The sequence below is a fragment of the Macaca nemestrina genome, chromosome 13, assembly GCF_043159975.1.
Source record: "Macaca nemestrina isolate mMacNem1 chromosome 13, mMacNem.hap1, whole genome shotgun sequence".
NCBI lineage: Eukaryota > Metazoa > Chordata > Mammalia > Primates > Cercopithecidae > Macaca > Macaca nemestrina.
The window spans coordinates 121921165-121941279 of record NC_092137.1 but is presented as its reverse complement, the minus strand read 5'-3'; the positions used below and the strand labels follow the sequence as shown (position 1 = coordinate 121941279).

The following is a 20115-nucleotide window of genomic DNA, read 5'->3' as shown; positions in this document are numbered from 1 at the left end:
ACTACAGGCTACAGCTAAACGGCTCAGCTTCTCAGTCCTCCTTCATCTGCCACAGTGGATACACAGCGTGGCAGCCCCTCCCAGGATGTCACAGATCTTTATGGCTGCAGGGACTGTAAAGTCACCCACTTCAGCCCCTCGTTTATATACAAGGAAACAGTCCTACAGAGAAGGCGTGCCTTTTTAAGTCACACATTTGAGCAAATAAATAATTATCTCCTCACACATTTAAGACTGCTATTACATCCTTCTCTCTAGACCTTTTCTTTTAACCTTTCATCCACTCAGAATGCTCACCTGGACCCTCTCTAATTTCTCAACATCTTTCTTTTGTTTTTGGAGACGGAGGCTTGCTCTGTCACCCAGGCTGGAGTGCAGTGGCATGATCTTGGCTCACTGCAACCTCCACCTCCCGGGTTTAAGCAGTTCTCCTACCTCAGCCTCCCAAGTAGCTGGGATTACAGGTGCCCACCACCACGCCCTGCTAATTTTTGTATTTTTAATGGAGATGGGGTTTCACCATGTTGGCCAGGCTGGTCTCGAACTCCTGACCTCAAGTGATCCACCCACCTCAGCCTCCCAAAGTGCTGGAATTACAGGCGTGAGCCACCGTGCCCAGCTCAACATTTTTCTTAAGTGGGCCCGAGGCTGGGGGGAAAATCTCACCGTAGAGATATTTGTTAGATATTGAGCATGTGTAAAGAAGGCATCTGTGATGGTTAATTTTATGTGTCAGTTGGACTGGGCCGTGGGGTGCCCAGATATCTGCTTGAACATTACTCTGGGTCCATCTGTGAGGGTGTAGGGTAGGATTGGCATTTAGGTTGGTGGAGCAAGTAAAGCAGGCTGCCTCCCTAACACGGGGGTCCTCATCCATCAGCTGAGGGTCCAAATAGAAGAAAAGGCTGAGTTGGAGGGCGCCCCTCCTGCATGACCAACTTTCAAGTGGTGACATCAGCTTTCTTCCTGCTTTTGGACTTGAACTGAAACATCACTTCTTCCTGGATCTTGAGCCTGCTGGCCTTCAGACTAGAACTGCACCTTCGGCTTTCCTGGGTCTCGGCTTGCTGACTCACCCTGCAGAACTTAGGACTCGTCAGCCTCTACATTTGTATGAGCCAATTCCTTATAGTGTCTCTTTCTCCATATATACATGTATCTCCACATCTTATTGTTCTGCTTCTCTCGAGAACCCGGAATAATACAGTATCATTCCAAGATCAGCAGAAATGTTAGTGCTTCTGGGGAATTACTGCGAAGGGTACCTGAGTAGCAGCACATGCTCTCAGTACCCCCGCCTTCTGTTGTCTGCTGTGGCCTGCTCCCTCCCCACCCTTTGGGTTGATTTCAGGATAGAGATATGGGGATGGCACTGGGGTTGGGTGTGCAGTTACCCAGAACAGCCAGGATGTGTGCACAGTGTGTCCCAGGAGCAGGAGCATCGAGCACTGCTCAAACTGCTTGGAAAAGAAAACAAAGTCAGGAAAGTGCGGAGCTGGGTGGGCGCTGGAATGGAGCAGGAAGAAAGGGGCAAGGGCAGGAGAGAAGCAGAAGAAACAATCCCTGAGACAGAGCTGGTGTAACCAAGGTTCTGTTTGCCCCACCGTTTGAGAGAGAGGGTGAGCTGACGTCAAGGCCCAGCTCTGTTCAAAGGTAGGACACTGATTTTCTTCAAGAAGGCAGAGCTGGGGAGTGGCCTTATGTCTTATCATCATGGAAAGGGGAGGGCTGGGGGAGAGAAGGGGCAGCCAGGGCCTCCGAGTGGTGTAGGCCTCACCCTTGTGCTCACATGTCCCAACCACTGCCAGTGGTGCCACCCCTGAATCCCAGACCCCACGTGTAACCATCTACCTGGACCACAGGAGGAAACGCCACGTTCTTTGCCACGGTTCAGGGTAAAGGCATGATCTAAGTTGGGCAAAAGACAGTCATCCTGGTACCTTAAAAAGGAGTCTAGGGTGAGCCCCAGTCTGCTGGTGGCCGTCTTCACCACCTTTGAGGAGAGACGACCTGAGCAGACACACAAAGGAAAGAGGTGGAGAGAAACCGTGTCTTTGTGTCATTGTTTGAGTCCCTGGACCCAGTCAAGCCCCCTGGACTATGCCGAACTTTTCAGCCGTGGAAAGCAATAAAGTCCATTTAGTTAAGAAAGTTTCAGTTCTGTTTCTTGCAGCTGTGAGCATTCCGACAACCTTGATGTTCCAGGCCCCTTTGGGCTAGGTCCATGAGCTCATTGCTTGCCACGCGCCTCACAGCATCAACTCAATGTTCCCCAAAGCCACGCCCTTCCTTTCTGCTTTCACATCACTGACTAGACCATGCTCTCATGAAAGCCTGCCCCTTCTCCAAGGCGCAGATCAAGTCTCTCCTTTAGGAAGTGTTCCTTGGCTGTCAGGTTTGGGTGTTATCAGGTTTCCTTTTTCCTGGTGGCTGGATTGGAAGGCTTTAGAGGGCAAGGATCATGTGTTAGGATCTCTGCATCCTCCACAAGGCGCTTGTGTTCAGTGTATTTGCTGAATGAATGTCACATAAAAAAGCATGACCCGGTCAGGCGCAGCGGCTCACCCCTGTAACCCCAGCAATTTGGGAGGCCGAGGCGGGAGGATCACCTGAGGTCAGGAGTTCCAGACCAGCCTGGCCAACATGGCAAAACCCCATCTCTACTAAAAATACAACAATTAGCTGGGTGTGGTGGCGGGCGCCTGTAATCCTAACTACTTGGGAGGCTGAGGTTGGAGAACTGTTTGAATTGGGGAGGTGGAGGTTGCAGTGAGCCAAGATCTCCCCACTGCACTCTAGCCTAGGCAACAAAGTGAGACGCCGTCTCAAAAAATAAATAAATAAGTAAAAATGAATAAGAGACCTTCTTCCTTTATTAAAATAAAACCCGTCCACCACCCAAAGGTTATTCCAGAAGGAAACTCTCCACCAATAGTGGTGGCACTAGACATATACTGAGAGATCCCCAAGACAGAAGTGAAGCCCTGGGGGCATCTGGGGCTACATGGTCTACCTCGCCATACAGGGAGGCCCTTTACAGGGCTAGCTGCCATCTTCTACCAAGACAGAAGGCAGGAACCTTCCAAACAGGGCAGCCTGCAGGCCCCGCACCCTTCAGGCCCTTCTCAGACACCTGTACAACCCCTTAAGCCAGACGGACTCACAGCTGTCTCTGGAAAGTTCTTCGTTACCTGACTGTAGACTGGAGGGGTCTCTGCCTCACCTCCAACATCTTATGAAGCCCCTTGCCACCCACTGTGTTGCTGTCCCACTCAGCTGAAGGGGCTGGCCAGTCCCACATCAACCCTCCAGCTCTGAGATCAGCCAATCTTCCCTGGACACTGCTCTCTCCCCCAGCAAAAAAGCCAAGAATTTTCCCCAAAGCTTATGGTGAGGAACCGGTTTTGTGTGTGTGTGTGTGTTCTGACACGGAGTCTCACTCCGTCACCAGGCTGGAGTGCAGTGGTGCGATTTCGGCTCACTGCAACCTCTGCCTCCCGGGTTCAAGCAATTCTCCTGCCTCAGCCTCCCGAGTAGCTGGGACTCCAGGCGCCCGTCACCACGCCTGGTTAATTTTTGTATTTTTAGTAGAGACGGGGTTTCACCGTGTTGGCCAGACTGGTCTCAATCTCCTGACCTTGTGATCCGCCCACCTTGGCCTCCCCGTGTGCTGGGATTACAGGCATGAGCCACCGCATCCAGCCAGAACTGATCTTAATTCTCAAACCAGTGACCCTAATAAACTGTCTTCATTTCAGGTGGGCTCATTCAAAATGCCATTTTCAGGCTTGGTGCAGTGGCTCATGCCTGTAATCCCCACACTTTGGGAAGGGAGGCAGAAGGATTGCCTGAAGCCAGTAGTTTGAGACCAGCCTGGGCAACATGGCGAGACTCTGTCTCTACTCACCCCCACAAAAAAGACATTTTCTCTTCTCCGCAAACCTCCCGCCTCCCATTAAAATGTCACTCCCCCTAAAAAAACGCAGAGGAAGAGGTAAGATTGCAGGCTATTTGAAAACAGGGGCATGAAGTTTGTCAGTTCCCTTATGTCTCCCCACAGCATCTGTGTTCCATTAGTGTAGTGGCTGAGACTGTGGATACCGCAGGCAAGATGCCAGTTGAAGATTCTCTAGTCATCTTGGGAAGGCCGCCCTGCCCTGAACGCACCACCTCTTCCTGTATCCCAGGGTCCTCTCCTTGTGGCCCTTCACATCCCATGGCTTCCTGTGTGCAGGCCCCTCTTCGCCTGTGTGGCTGATGCCACCTTCCAGCTGCCATGTGACAGGTAGGCAGGGACTGGGGCTCCTGCATTCCCAACTCCAGCACCTGGCTGAGACACTGGGCCCTGGGACCGACTGTGACTGCCCTCTTCCCCTTTGGCAGGGCCCGTCTCCCACTTCTGACACCCTCACTTAAGGCCAGGCAGACCCCTTCCCACTGCCACCAGTCATTAAAATAAGGCTGCATCCCTCCCTTCCCTTCTCAAAATCCTTCCAGGGCTCCTTCTGCTGTTAGTGCCTCAGATGAGCGCCCCTCACCTTTCTAACCTCAGCTCTCACCACGTCCTGGCCACCAGTGTGCTTTCGCTCTTGCCGTTCCCTCAGCAGCAGTGTCCCTACCCCAGTTCACTCCCACGTCAAGTGTGGCTCAAGCTGCGTCCTCCAGGAAGCCTTTCATTATCACTAAGGTCAGAACTGGCTCCCTTCTGGGCACAGCACTTTTCCGAGCCGGCCGCCCACTTCACTCTGCCTTTCTGTGGACAAGTCCATCTCCTGAACTTAGGACATAAAATCCTTGCAGACAGCGTCCTGTCAGTCACTGTATTTTTCATGGTGCCTAATGGTGCTTTGTCTGAATGCACATGAAATAAGAGAACACACTCCCAGCTTCCAAGAAAGATGTGTATTCTCCCTAGCAACAACAAAAGAGACCTAAATGGGTTGCTCCCTGAAGGGAGCCCTCGGCTCTTACCGTGATGCACACGTGGGGCTGTGTGACCGAATGTATGAAGGAAGGAAAGAAGGAATGGAGGGAATGTGGGCAATCAAGGCCTGGCACTGCCCTCCAGGAGGCTTACAGGTCACATCCCAGAACTGTCTCCATCCCCACACCTCTCCTAGTAAGATTCATTGCCTATGATTTCAAAGAAAGTGCAGTTTCTAGGGAGTGAAGGAAAACATGAAACATAGAAAATAAAAAGAGAGAAAAACACACAAATTATTAAATAAAATTTAAAAATAGAGGGAAAAAACGTGTAGTTTGTTCTGCAAGCCACAGCCCAAAGAAGTCTATTTCCTCCCGCAGGATGGCTAGAGTTTAGGAGCCACGTTCTCTTCTATAGCTCACCAGAGGACGCAACGTGAAGAGCTCAGGTTTGAAGGTTGGGCCTGGGGCAGGAGTCAGCTACTGTTTCTAGCTATTCTAGAAAGACCTAGAAGCTTCCTGTGTGAAAACAGGATTAGAAAGCTCTGGGGGTGAAAATGCCACGCACGGAGCTGGCCCATGCCAAGTCCCTTCTAACCATTTTAAATTACATCTTTGGCCAGGCGTGGTGGCTCATGCTTGTAATCCCAGCACTTTGAGAGGCTGAGGTGGGTGGATAACCTGAGGTCAAGAGTTCGAGACCAGCCTGGCCAACATGGTAAAACCCCTCTCTACTAAAAATACAAAAAAAGTATCCGGGCACAGTGGCACACGCCTGTAATCCCAGCTACTTGGGAGACTGAGGCAGGAGAATCGCTTGAACCCAGGAGGCAGAGGTTGCAGTGAGCTGAGATCACGCCACTGCAGTCCAGCCTGGGCGACAGAGCGAGACTCTTGTCTCAAAAAAAAAGAAAAAGAAAAAAATTACAGCCTCATCAATGTCTCCTGCTTCTCTGAGATGAAGGGAACAAACCAAATCAGGAAAATTGTGACAAAAGTGACAGGCAGCCATTGGCATTTCCATTGTTATTTGTGGTTTCTGGTTTTTTGGTTTTGTTTTCCTTTTTAATTTTTTCCTAGAAAAAAAACACAACCGGGGGGATTTATATGACAAACTATCAGTGTCAGGATGGCAGAGGGAAAGAGAAAGAAGAGGAAGGCTCAGAGACATGGGGAGTGAGTAAAAAGTGGGTTCCGGATTGTGCGGAACGGTCCACAGGGTCATGTACAGGTCCGCAGGAGATGACCGGTCCCTTTGGCATGCATGTCCGGTGCCTGGTCTTCTGGTCTGCCTGCTCAGACGCCCATGGGCAGAGCGAGCTGGCCACAAGGAAACCTGCCAACGACGAACTCAGGACTCAACAGAAAGACTCAGTTCAGTTCCTTGGTTCTGTGCTCAGGCAGCCGGCAGCCTTTCTTGCCTGAGAGAAGAGTCCACAAGAGCAGGAGACTCACCTTTGAACACACTCTGGCATCACAGCGAACTGCAAGCAGCTGCCTGCTCGTGTGCAGGTGTGGCCCTCGCCACCCACGCAGGCATCTGTCCGGACATCCCCAGTCAATCTGGCCAAAGGATGGGACGTGACAGTCCCTTTCTAGCCACAGCTTCATAGTGTCGTCCATTCTCCAGTCTTGCTCAAACTATTGATCACCGTAAAGGTTCGAAGAGATTTAATCCATTTCCTTTTCAGCTCAGCAGTGGACACTGAGTCCCAAGAAGCAGGTAACTTAACACGGACAGGTTGGCCATCTGGATCTACACTGAAGGTCTTTCAAGTTTCATCCACTTCATGCCCAGATCTCAGGGCAGAAAATTCAGGCAGACCCAGAGCTAACAGGGTGGCCGAGTGATGGCTGAGCAAGAAAGGCCCAGCAGCGCACTGCAAGACCAGAGTACATTCAAGAGGGGGAGGGGGGCACGCGGCAGGCTGGAGCCCCAAGTCAGAGTCTAGGGCGGCACTGGTCTGAAGGACACAGCCCGGCCTGCTGGGCTGACAGGGTGGGTCTGACGCCTCACGTGACGGGGCCCCACTGGCTGTATTCCTATGTGGAGGGTGGTGGGTTCCTGCCCTGTTGTGGCCCGTTCCTAAACTGAGGCCAGGTTCCATCTCAGTGCCGCAGTCCTGAGGAGCACCACGCTGGCCCGCCAGCCAGGCCACAGTCCTCAGCCCCTCTGGGTTCCACAAGAAGGCCCCAGGGAGCCAGTCACTGGGAGGGAAGGGCCGGGAAGGGAGGCTGCATTCTACTGGGAGAGACTCGGGAGGGGCTGCCACGGGCTTGGAAGAGCTACAGCCCCAAATACAGAGCCAAAAGGAATGGGATACATGTCTAAAAAGGGACAAAGTCTTGTCCCTATTTTAAAAACAGAATATTGTTGCTGTTGCCTGGTTTCGTTTTTTCCTTTTAAAACCACTCACATTTAAAAGGTGAAGGGCTGGGAGATGTAGTCCCCTTCACTCTGGTCCTCGATGGGCACCAGGGGCCTCAGTCTCACGCTGGATCCTGCTCTCTTTGCCTGGGCTCCAGCCACAGGAAGCAAGGGCAGAGAGGGCAGCAACGGCTCTGCCTTCCCAACAGCAATTCCCTCTCCCCATAAAACCAGGGCACATGTGAGGAGAAGTCCAAAGAGTAAAGTGCACAGAACTCTCGGGAGCAGGTGGCCTGGGGGTGGGTCACTCCGAGAAGGAAGGGGTCTGGGGGGCGTCAGCCCAGAGCTGCAGCTGTGGAGCAAACCCTGACCCCTGTGAGGTGAGCCTGCAGGGCACAGTCCCCTTTCCCCTGGGCCCTTTGACACTTCTTTCTGGGACTGTCCACTCTCAGCAGCTCTCCAAGGAAAGTCTCGGTCCCAAAGATACAGCCCACGCAGGAGGAAACTTGGATGACCTTCCCTGGCTGGTAATGACTCGTGAACGTGAAGGGGGCAGGATGCGGCAGGAGGGAAAGAGTACGTTATAGAAAACCAGTGGGCCTCTGCTTCTGAGAGCAGGGACACTTGGATGACCCTAAAGGCAGAGTCTCTCCCGGGGAAGGTTTGGAGAAGATGGTCAGGATCCTACCAGTGAGGCCTGCTGGGGAAAGGAGCTCCTCTGGGCGCGAGAGGAGCTGCAGAGTTGGGGGAGGGGCTACCGAGGAAGAGAGCCCAAGGCTGGCATTAGGGGGTGTAGGCAGGGGGTGGCTGGAACTGGTTGATGACCTCATATTCCGCTGGGTAGGGCTCGTTCTCCTCCATCTCGGAGAGCAGCTCCAGAGCCTGCTCCTCCTCCTCTGTGGGGTAGTGGCGCAGGAGGTTGGCTGCCGTGGCCAGGATTGAGGCTCCACCAGCTCCTGCCACCAGGTAGAAGCTAACAGCAAAGGTGACGTAGACCTGGGATCCATGGTACTTCTTATGCTGCTGCTGCTGGGCCAGGATGAGTTCAGAAGCCCAGTAAGAAAAGCCAATGACGGTGGCACACTGCAGGACTAGGGGACAGAGGGACAGCACAGAAGGGGAATTAGTGAGCACGCCATAGCCAGGATGCTTGAGGACCCAATCACAGCCTCTCTACCCAAACCCCATTCTCAGAGAACCTGCCTGGCCCGACTCTGCAAGGAGGAGCTCTCCTGGCCATGGGATTCCTGGCCTGAGGCTGGGGACAGCAGTCTGACCTGATCTAGGCCAGTCAGATTCTCTCTGTCTTAAGGAGCAAACAGGGTCATGCAGGTTGGGAGCTGGAGCAGGCACACCACACTTCGAACCAGCACAGCAGTGTAGGCATGACGGAGGAGAGCAGCTGCATACAAGAAAAGGCGGGTCTGTGGGGAAGCAGGAAGGTGGAGAGGAGAGAATCTGACCAGGAGCTCCAGGTGAGACACGGGAGATTGCCTGGTTCCTTCTTCACTCGTGTCAGGTCTGAGCTTCAAATGCCATTTGAGAGAGCTGTGAGCTGCTTTGTGGAATTTCTAGCAACATTTCCCCTCTACAGCTGGGCTGAGTGGGTTTGTGATCCTGGCAAGTTAGCAGCTAGACTGGAGCAGGCTGCTGACACCCTGACACTCTGGGAAAGACGAGCTTGGCACATGAGCTCCTGGAAGGGCGTCTGCTCAGAGAAACCAGAGCCCTCACCGGCAACTCAGACAGGATGCCCCTGCCCCATAGCGGTTCCTCCCCCGCTACAAGCGGGCCCTCAGCTTACCCGTGAGGATATGGGCGAAGGCGTAGCGACGGGTGATCTTCAGGGCGGGATGCTTGGGCCCAAACACATCCAGAAGGAACGCGGAGAGACTACACAGGATGCCCAGGAAACAGAAGGCGGCGATGACCCGCAGCAGCAGCACTGTCTGGGGATTCATGCAGAAATCTGCAGGGGGAGAACCAAATTTTCAGGGCCCCAAGTAACGCCTGGTGCAGGAAGCCCCCACCTAGAAGGAGTCTGATCCCCTCCACAGTGCTGGGAGCCAGGGCAGTTCCGGAGGACACTGTCTTAGCTCCCGCTCCTGGGTGGTCTGCAGGGAGCTGGAACAAATTCCACAGTAGCGAACAGAAGCCCTCTGGGCCACGGCTCTCCTGTACCTCAAGTCCTTCTCTCTCCAACAAGACTAGCCTGAGCACAGGATTCTGCTTCACTGTCTATGCCACGCCCTTCTAACCATTTTTAAGGACCTGACATGTTAATGCTAGAGGATACTTTGAGCTGGCGGGAAAAGCCTGACTTTGGAGCTGAGACAGCCAGAGAGGCTAAGACCACACAGGTCAATTCATACCGATTCTCCATTTACTCACTCATTCATTCCCTTTTTGTTCCAAAAAGAAGCTGAACTTGAAGACACTATGCTAAGTGAAATCGACCAAATGTAGGACAAATATTTTATAATTCCACTCATATGAGATACTTAGAATAGTCAATTTATAGAGACAGAAAATATAATGGTGGTTGCCAGTGGGTAGGGAGAGGGGAGAATAGGAAGTTATCATGTAATGTGCACAGAGGTTCAGTTTGAAATGACGACAAAGTTTTGGAAGTGGATAGTCGTGATGCTTGCACAACAATGTTAATGTGCTTCATATCAATGAACTCAACACTTAAAATGGTTAATACTTTGGGTGGCTGAGGCAGGAGGATTGCTCGAGGCCAAGAGTTTGAGATCAGCCTGGGCAACACAGTGAGACCCCCGTCTCTTAGAGAAAAAAAAAAAAAAAATTAGCTGAGCATCGCGGTCTCAGCTCCTTAGGAGGCTGAGGCAGGAGGACTGCTTGCGCTCAGGAGTTACGGTAAGCTATGATCACACCACTGCACTCCAGCTTGGATGACAGAAAGAGACCCTGTCTCTTAAAAAAACAAAATATTGGCCAGGCGCGGTAGCTCACGCCTGTAATCCCAGCACTTTGGGAGGCCGAGACGGGTGATCACGAGGTCAGAAGATCGAGACCATCCTAGCCAACATGGTGAAACCCTGTCTCTACTAAAAATACAAAAAGTAGCCGGGTGAGGTGGCACGCACCTGTAGTCCCAGCTACTGGGGAGACTGAGGCAGGAGAATCGCTTGCGCCCGGCAGGTGGAGGTTGCAGTGAGCCGAGATCCAGCCTGGTGACAGAGTAAGACTCTGGTTTTTTTTTTTTTTTTTTTTTTTAAAAAGGTTGGCAGGGCACAGTGGTTCACGCCTGTAATCCCAACACTTTGGGAGGCCAAGGCAGGTGGAACATCTGAGGTCAGGAGTTCGAGACCAGCCTGACCAACATGGTGAAACCCTGTCTCTACTAAAAATACAAAATTAGCCGGGCTTGGTGGCATGTGCCTGTAATCCCAGCTACTTGGGAGGCTGAGGCAGGAGAATCGCTTGAACCTGGGAGGTGGAGGTTGTGGTGAGCCAAGATCGCGCCTTCACACTCCAGCCTGAGCAACAAGAGTGAAACCCCATCACACACACACACAAAAAAAAGGTTAAAATGCTGTTTAATGTTATGTATATTTTACCACAATTAAAAAAAAAAGTAAAGAAAAGAGGAAGAAAGAAGTTGCAGCAGTTTAGAGAAATGTGCAGCTACAAGAAAGCATTCCATAGATTCGTAAAGTTGGTAGACTACATCATCGCATTTAGTTTTGTTCCCTCCCTGAACTCTACGAGAACAAAAGAATTCTTTTAAAGGGCAACCCACACAAAAAGAAAGGGAGGCGTAAAACAAGGTTCCACAAACTGGAAAGTAAAGGGACACAGACCTACCTAAAAGGGACTCAGCAGACTCGGCAGAGCTGGGGACAAGCCGTCAACAGGAAAAGCTAGAAAGCAACCACATGTATGCCACGAAAGCCCCAGAAGGTTTGGACGGTGCCAGTGTACACACATCAAGGGCATAAATGAAGGAAAAGGAAGAGGCTGAAAGAAAAGACGCAGGACTCAAGGGGTTCCTGGGGGTCATGGTGCAGGGAGAGCCCATGACAACAACCACGCACCAGACACACAGTGTGACTTGTACTTCCCTCCGGTACGTCAGCCATCCTTTAAAACACATTTCAACTAGACGACACTGTCTGTCTCCTTTGATAACTATGCAAACTGCAAAAGCTCCCAGAAGCATAGGTAGAATAAACGCTGAACCAAAAAGAAACCAGGCCATGATTAAGTATTTTAAGCTTTAATAAAAAGTAGGAAATGGGGCCCGGCACAGTGGCTCACACCTGTAATCCCAGCACTTTGGAAGGCTAAGGAGTGGATCACCTGAGGTCAAGAGTTTGAGACCAGCCTGACCAATATGGTGAAACCCTGTCTCTACTAAAAATTAAAAAAATTAGCCAGGTATGGTAGCATGCACCTGTAGTCTCAGCGACTCAGGAGGCTGAGACAGGAGAACTGCTTGAACCTGGGAGGTGGAGGTTGCAGTGAGCCAAGATCACATCACTGCACTCCAGCCTTGGTGACAGAGTGACTCTGTCTCAAAAAAAAAAAAAAAAGCAGGAAATGGGCCTTAACTTCCTCTCCTTCCTCTGTAACAGTCACTAGCAAGTTCTTCTTTTATTTAGGCCATGGGTCACCAAGTGACTTAGGAAAATTTGGAAAGAGCTGGCAAGACTCAGGCTATACAGCGTCCTTTCCTGAACTTGCCCTCAGGCTGAGAGGGTGTGGGATGTGATCATCAATATCTAGGACACACCCAAATCACTGGGGCACTAGCTGAAAGCGTGTTCCCAGGTCCCCAGAGAATCCGAGTTCTAGGTCTGGAGCAGGGTCTAGAAATCTGCATTTTAACAAGCAGCCTAGGTAATCCCCATGCAGGTGATCCAAGCCCCACACTTCAAGAAACACTGGTTCCAGACCTCAGAGGAAGGTGGACTGATGAGGGAAAGTCCAGGAACCTGGGGACGGGACCTAAACCCAGCAAAGCTGACTTAGCCGAACAGATGCCAGCGTCACAGGCTCTGGGTAGAGGGAAGCCCTGGGCCGTTGGGATTGCGCACGCCCTGCCTCAGGCTCAGAGTTCACCCGGCAGACGCTGGCTGGGCCCAGACAAGGCTCACAGGCCTCTGTCTGGCTTTGCGTCACCCACCAAGAAGCCCTCAGAGCTATCTGTCATGATCTCTTAGAGAAATGTGCAGCTATAAGGAAGTATTACATAGATTAGGAAAGTCGGTGGACTATATCATCGCATTTAGTTTTGCTCCCTCCCTGAACTCCACGAGAACAAAAGAGTTCTTTTGTCTGCTGACCATCTGTTCTGGGCCCAAGCATCCAGCCTGGGTAGCTGTCTACTGCCAAAAAGCCTGCCTGTGTGTGAGCCCTGCCTGCAACTGGGACCAGCCTTCACTGAACCCGTCCTACAGTGCCGTAGTGCATGGGGCCTCACTGAAAGAAAAGCTCTAGGAGACAGGGGCTATCTCCTGGCTTTATTTTAAATATTATTAAGAGCTGGGAGAGTTCTTCTTGGGGTCCATGTGGCATGTGGCAGGGATGGGGCAGTGTTCTTACAGTTAACCTGCCAGAGGCCACACGCCGCTCTGCAGCAGGCCGTGTCAGATTCCACTCTCATTACTAGCGAGGCCAGGCACTTAGGAGTAAGAAAAGCAATACGTGGGGGCTTCAAGGAACCTGTATTGTTTCTTTGGCTGGATGGTGAGCACAAGGATGTTCATTTGATTATCCTTAAAAATGTACATCCATGACATATACTCCTATTGCCTTATGTTTCATTATACATGAGTTTTAGGAGTAAGGAGACATGAACATGATAAAAAGCTTTCGAGAGGACGTCCCTTCCCTTGTGGATGTCCACCTGCTCCTCCCCAAAGGCAAATATTGTTGGAGGGGCCTTGTATACCCCTCCTGGAACAGCCTGGGCACACAGAAGGGTCAAGTGCCCCCCTGGGGGATTTACCACACAGCTCAGATGAGGAGGTGGGGGCTCCAGGAGGTGAAGTGGCTTCCTCCAGGCCACACGCTGCAGAGCTAGATTCCAAACCACGGTCAGGCTCCCCTGCACTGTGCTGCTCGGAATCACCAAGTACCAGAGTCAGCCACTGTATTTTTGCCTGGAGATAATCAATCAATTCCTAAAGAGCTGTGCGTGAATGAGGGATCAGAAGCTAACAGGAATGCCGTTGGAGCCATCCTCGGAGCCAGCTGCTAAGCTCACTAGAGGAACAGCTTGAAGCAATGAAATCTCTCAAAGAAGCAAAAAAGGTTTGGGTCATTAAGTCCTAACATGGGGAATTATTGGGCAAAGCCTGCCAGGCATGGTGTCCAAGCTCCTGCAGCTCTGCAACCATCAGCGCCTGCTCCAGGAAGTGGTCAGGACACCAGGAAGGCTCGGGACCGGCGCCGAATCCTAGCTCTAGCAGAGACTGTGTTACTCTGGGCAAGTCCCTCGAGTGCGCTGGACCCCTGCTCTCCCATCTATCAGTGAAAACAGTAACATCTGCCCCACCCACCACCAGGGCCTGCTGGGTCAGCCCATGGGAGAGCAGCCGCCTGTACTGTTACTAACCAGAGGCTGTTTCAGCTGGGCTAGTGTCCCCTCGGCATGCCTTTCCCTCTTCTACCAAGACCTCCCGGACCACACGTCAGCCCATGTGGACCAAAGCCTACTAAAGCCAGACTAAGGCCTACCCTACAAGTGAGACAATATGATAGCGAGGAGAGACTTCTGACCTCAAACTCCAACAGGTTTTGTTCCAATGTAACTGCCTTTCTCCGCTCCAAAGCTGTGAGTAAACCCTCACGGTCAGTAGAAAACCAAGTGTGAACTTCCCGTTGGGTAACGTTAACAGACACCCCAGGGGCCTGCCCCATGTAACAGGTGGGCTTTCCTCAGAGGGTCTCAGAGCACACCGGAAGAACAGGCAGTTATCCTAGACAGGCTTGGAGCCCAGTTCAGAGGCTCTTCGGGAGTCAGTATCTCAACGTCTTTCTCTCCTCCCTCCCCAGACATTGGTACAGTGGGGAAGGTGACAAGCACCTGCTCCCACGAGGGAATTGCTAAAGAAAAGCCCTGAAGGTTATGGATGTAGGATTTTATTTGAGAGAGAAATGGCATGCAAGGCAGCACCCTAACTTGAAATTCAAGCCAGTGGTGTAGTCCACGATGCCCTGGCTAGACACAGAACACCTCCTATCCTCCAGCTGTGCTCTGGCCTGTTGGTTTTGGTAAACACTGCTTGGCGGTGCCCTCTAGTCATCAGGGAAGTAGGCAGCTGTAACAGGATCCCACGGAACTGACTTTGCTCAAGGTCACTGGTGAGTCACCGGGCTAGATTTGTTTTGAAGGTCCTGCCTCTTCCTGTCTATCTGCCCATTGCTCTAACCACTCCTGACCCAAACAGTTTGCAGGCAGAAAGGCTAAAGGGACTCCTGTCCCACCCCGCACCCTCCTTGCTGGAGTCCCTGTGAATTGGAGACACTTCCCCAGTGCCCCAATCCCTGCCCTCTTTATGCATCTGTGCAACCTGCTCAGCCTCTCCCTACTGTGACTTTTTTTAGCTTCCAGACAGGCCTGTGCACTGGCCTCTAACAGAGCCCTCTGGTGCCCAGCCAGGTTATCCCACAGAAACCAACAGGCCCCGCGGGGCCTGGCAGTGTCCGCTGCCCGGTCACCACCTGTCAGGCACACAGGCCCTCCCTGGAAGGCCCTTGAGCTCCCACTGGCTGCTGCCAATTGAGATGCACCTGACTTCTACTCCCCAACTTCCTCGTTCTCCAAAGATGCTTCCTGGGGCTGCTGCCAGTGCTCTTTGGCGGCCACACTTGAGAGGCAGAAAGTCTCAGAAGAAAGGACTATCTGGGGCGCCTCTTTCTGGAGCCATTAGAGGTCTGAGTCTGTCTCCACCCAGGGCCAGGTTGAGAGCTGTGTGAGAAGCAGGCACCGCTTGCTGGAGCACTGGAGAAAACCAGGATGAGGTCTTTTTTTTTTTTTTTTTTTTTTTTTAAGAAAAAGGGTCTCGCTCTGTCACCCAGGCTGGAGTGCGAGCCACAATGATAGCTCACTGCGGCCTCGAACTCCTGGACTCAATAGATCCTCCTGGCCTCCTGCTTCAGCCTCCCAAAGTGCTGAGATGACAGGAGTGAGCCACCACAGCTGGCCCAGGATGGGGTCTTTGGAGCCAGCTTTCATTGGCTAAAGCCTCTGAAGCTTTGTGAATGACAATGGGAGAGTGGCTTTGCCCTGGGATCACCAACTAGAGCCTCAACACTGAAGTGATGAAGTTATGACAAAAAGCACAGCTTTGGCTGGGCTTGTGATAAAACTCAACTAGAACAGGAAGGTGATAAGCCTCGGGCAGCTTTGATGGGAAGTAAACTCGGAGGTCATTAAGGTGTTGCGGTAAGAGTATGGACTTCGGAGTCAATGTCCACTCGGATTAGCTGAGCACACCACCCAGCCTCCCGGAACTGGGAGCTTTGTGAAGTGGGGCTGATGACAGTACCAAACAGAGATGCTGTTTAGGAGGAAAATGCGGGCCTGGCGTGTGCTTAGCGTAATGTCAAAGTGTGGCACTCAGGCAGGGGCTGAGAAAGGGTAAGGCTGCTCCAGGGCCTGCTGGCTGCCTGACTCCCATCACCTGCAGAGACCTGCAGGGCCTGTTCTCCCTCTGGAAGTATCTATACGCGTCCGGGAGCGGTGGCTCACGCCTGTAATCTCAGCACTTTAGGAAGCCAAGGCGGGTGGATCACTTGAGGTCAGGAGTTTAAGATCAGCCGGGTCAACAAGATGAAACCTTATCTCTACTAAAAATACAAAGATTAGCCGGGTGTGGTGGAGCACCTGTAATTCCAGCTACTCGTGAGGCTGAGACAGGAGAATCGCTTGAACCCAGGAGGCAGAGGTTGTAGTGAGCCGAGATGGCACCACTGCACTCCAGCCTGGGTGACAGAGCAAGACTCTGTCTCAAAAAAAAAAAAATCTATATGCACCACATCTGTGCTTGACAGCTCTGCTCCCTCCTGAGATGTGGAATACTCCAGGCTCCCAGGTCAGGACATCTGTTAGGCCCTGAAGATCACACAGATTACTACATGTCTGAAGACCCACTGGGTATCAAAAAACCAGTAGGTACAAAGAAAAGGGAGAGAAGATGCAATCAGGGGCCTCCGTGATTCTTCTGTGATAGCTCGTGAGGTGCCACTGCCAACTCTCCTATTCATGGGCACAAAGTGCTCCTAGGAGACAGCCACAGGCAAGCGAGTGGAAACTACACACGGTTCCGATCTCTAAATATGTGAGTAAACGTAACGAAAAGGTTAAGAAAACATGCTTTGCAAAAGACAAAACGGAGCCTGAATAATTTCTTTCTTTTTTCTTTTTTTTTGAGATGGAGTCTCATTCTGTAGCCCAGGCTGGAGTGCAGTAGTATGATCTGGGCTCACTGCAACATCACGTCCCAGGTTCAAGCGATTCTCTTGCCACAGCCTCCTGAGTAGTTGAGGCACCAGCCACCAGGCCTAGCTAATTTTTGTATTTTTAGTTGTGATGGGGTTTCACCATGTTGGCCAAGCTGATCTTGAACTCCTGACCTCAGGCGATCTGTCCGCCTCGGCCTCCCAAAGTAGTGGGATTCCAGATGTGAGCCATCATGCCTGGCCTGGCCTGAATAATTTCTTAGAAAGGGTAAATACACATGTGAACAAAGAAGAACCTGCATCAAGAATTTACTTTTTTTTTTTTTTTTTTTGAGATGGAGTCTTGCTCTGCTCTGTTGCCCAGGCTGGAGCGCAGTGGTATGATCTCGGGCTCATTGCAACTCCTCTGCTTCCGGGGTTCAAGCGATTCTAGTGCCTCAGCCTTCAGAGTATCTGGGACTACAGGCGTGCGCCACCACACCCAGCTCATTTTTGTATTTTTAGTACAGACAGGATTTCTTTCACCATGTTAGCCAGGCTGGCTCAAACTCTTGACCTCAGGCAATCTACCCACCTCGGCCTCCCAAAGTGCTGGGATCAGAAGCACGAGCCACCGCACCTGGCCCTTTTTTTTTTTTTTTTTTTTGAGATGGAGTTTTGCTCTTGTTGCCCAGGCTGGAGTGCAGTGGCACGATCTCAGCTCACTGCAACCTCTGACTCCCGAGTTCAAGTGATTCTCCTGCTTCAGCCTCCTGAGCAGCTGGGATTACAGATGCCTGCCACCACGCCCGGCTCAAAAATTTACTTTTATTTTTAACATGCCTTCGACAAGGATGCACACCAAAGTGAAATAATTATGAGATTGTTTCTTATGACAGCTGAAGTAAAACAAAGGATAAAAACTATAAATGACACAGCATCATTTTATATTGGCATCAACAGATATGGGGTAGTCCTAGCTCTGCCACCCCCAACTGGGTAGCCTTGGGGAGATCATTCATTTTTCTGAGCCACAGCTAAGCACACTCCATGCGGTGCTAGATTTCAGAGATCTAGCTTTCTAGATCCGATGGGTCTAGTGGTGGGAAGGTGGTATGTGTGCTTCAAAGAAAGCAAGTACAGGGCAATGTGCTAAAAGAAAAACCACCAAGACTCAGTCAAGCTTAACGCTCTTTGTACCATTAGCAACATGACACAGAAAAGGCTGCATATAAGGCCTCTGTCATGTGCATAACTTTGGCTTTAATGAGCCACCCCAGCAAAGAGTACCATGAAGGTGAAATCTAGAAACAAGCAGGAGCCCCCAACCTTCTACAAAATCACCCTACAGCTTCTCAAACTCAAGAGAGATGGAAAACAGTAAGAGAACACTCAGAGAAAGGCAACATTTGGCCACAAGGATGAGGCTTTTCAGCCTAGACCTGCAGTAGCAGAGTATGGTCCAATGCACAGCGGGGAACTTGGACCTTTTCACCGAATCCCGGTGCCTGAATCCTTCAGGAGGGAGCATGGAGATATCTAACAGGAGGTGCTTCTGATAGGCGGTGCAATGAACATCTGGAATGCATCACAGCCAGGGAATAGCACAGAGAGGATATAAGACCTTCAAGATGGCTCAAAAGACCTTGGGGTTGATGAACTATGCTGTTACTAAGCACTGTTTGGGGTACACTGATCATTGTTAGGGTAAAAAGCAGGTGATACAGTCCAGTCCTGTCCTCAGACTACACAATTTTTACTGGAGACAAGACTGGGCAGGATAAACTACGGGGGCCATAGGACCCTCCCATAGTCTGCTGTCTATCTGGCCGGAAAGCACGATGATGCACAAAGCAACCTTGCCTTTGTCAGGCACACTTATAATGGCTCCGAGAGCCAAATTCCAACTGTTGTACTGAGGGTGGCAATGGGACGGTCTTCCGATTACCTAAAATCCCCTTCTTCTCTGATACACATCCGATTACCATACAACTCTAAAATACCTTTTAAATCCTAGTCATATGAAAAGTTCCTTTTTTTCTCCATTAATCAGTCTGCCCCAAAGAAGCTTTTCCGTCTCTCACAGACTCTCAGAAGGGGCCAGCTAACTGTGATACCTAGCACCCTTATCTTTTCTCCATACACAGCGTCCTTCCTCCAGCAGAATCCGAAAATAGCAGCAGTCCGGATTAACATGGCTGTGAGGAGTAGGTGCTTAGCTGAATAACATCAGAATTAATGAGGGGCCGGACCCCAAACAGAGCCACCTGGTGGGCATGAACACCAGGCAGCTATGGGGCCGCTTCCTTCAACCAAGTGTCTGGTCCCTGGCTCTCTCTGCTTCAGCACACATTCTGCCCCCCACCGAGGCCTGAAGGGCCAGCGCGCAGCGCCCTCACCTTTCAGCAGGTCCGGGTGCACATAGCCCAACACGTCCGAGACCCCCAGCTCCTGGCGCGAACAGGTGCCTCCGTGGATGTGCAACCAGGCGGGCTCGGCGAGGGCAGTGCACAGCGCCGTGATGGACAGGGCGCCAGGCAAGGCCGAGGCCAGGCTACGCTCCGGCTGCTTGGGCAGAGCGCTGCCTCCCGGACTCCTCCGCCGGCGCCCGCCGGGCAGCCCTGCGCCTCCGGGGGCGTACATGCCCGGGGCCGCCCGCCGTCGCTCCGCAGTCGCTGCTGGTCGCCACCGACCTCCGCGGGGCGTGCAGAGCCTGACAGTCCGGTGGAGGAGAGCAACGCTCCGGGCTCGCTGCAGGTGAGGCCGGCACTGGGCTGTCAGGGTTGACACCAGAGGATAGGGGGGTGGGACCCGGTGCTGACGGAGACGGGGAGGGCTGCGGGGATTCGGGGGGCGGAGACAGGAGACTCCGGAATGGGACTGCGGGACGAAAACCGGACAGGGCCAGGGGCCAGATGGGGTCTGGGCAGACTCGAGGCCCCGGGGGGCGGAGGGATCGGGGATTGGCTACCGCGGGAGCAAAGAGCCGGACTCAGGGTCTCGGCCAGAGGGTGCCGAGGGGCGGAGGACCGGGCTGGGCCGCGGGGATCGGGGAACGGTGATCTGGGACCGGCGGTTTGCGATGCGACCTGTGCGGAGAAAAGACCCTCCCCACGCCGCCCATTGTTCCTCACCAGTCAGCAGGCCACAGGGCTGGGATGGCGCCGCTCAGCCCAGTCACGGGCTTCTCGGCTGCCGGGGGCCGAGCGTTCCCAGGCCCCAATCCCGCAACGCCCGGACAGACCCGGGTTCGATGCACTTCCGGCTTCCTCCTCCTCTGCCTCCGCCTCCTCCGGCTCCCCGCCCCGTCCCCCGCGCGCGTCACAGCCTGGGCGCGCCGCCGGCTCTGCGCAGGGCCTCACGGGACTGGTAGTTCGAGGCGGTCCCGCAATGCTTTCCCCGCCGAAGTG

The 20115-nt window shown here is 52.4% G+C and overlaps 1 protein-coding gene and 1 pseudogene across 2 annotated transcripts; both read right to left on the bottom strand.

The window, feature by feature from the left end:
- Positions 1-4887: 4887 nt before the first annotated feature.
- Positions 4888-8075, bottom strand: LOC112428075 (uncharacterized; annotated as a pseudogene).
- Positions 4888-19996, bottom strand: LOC105490032 (transmembrane protein 127). 2 transcript variants are annotated; one of them, XM_011755249.3, is made up of 4 exons: positions 19840-19996; positions 19105-19479; positions 9096-9260; positions 4888-8382 (listed from the first exon to the last, which is right to left on the bottom strand). In XM_011755249.3, exons 2-4 carry the CDS (start codon positions 19346-19348, stop codon positions 8075-8077), a joined length of 717 nt encoding a protein of 238 aa, XP_011753551.1. In that variant the 5' UTR covers positions 19349-19479; positions 19840-19996; the 3' UTR covers positions 4888-8074. The 2 variants fall into 2 exon arrangements, with proteins under 2 accessions (XP_011753551.1, XP_070933455.1); XM_071077354.1 differs by lacking the exon at positions 19840-19996 and having other exon boundaries at positions 19105-19822.
- Positions 19997-20115: the final 119 nt, after the last annotated feature.

Excerpts from the sequence above, each read along its gene's own strand:
- LOC105490032 (XM_011755249.3), bottom strand. The coding sequence starts at position 19,348 with ATGTACGCCCCCGGAGGCGCAGGGCTGCCCGGCGGGCGCCGGCGGAGG. Across the intron at positions 9,261-19,104 it reads GCACCCGGACCTGCTGAAAG|ATTTCTGCATGAATCCCCAG; the intron begins GTGAGGGCGCTG and ends CTCCCCCTGCAG. Across the intron at positions 8,383-9,095 it reads CTTCGCCCATATCCTCACGG|TCCTGCAGTGTGCCACCGTC; the intron begins GTAAGCTGAGGG and ends TCTGTCCCCTAG.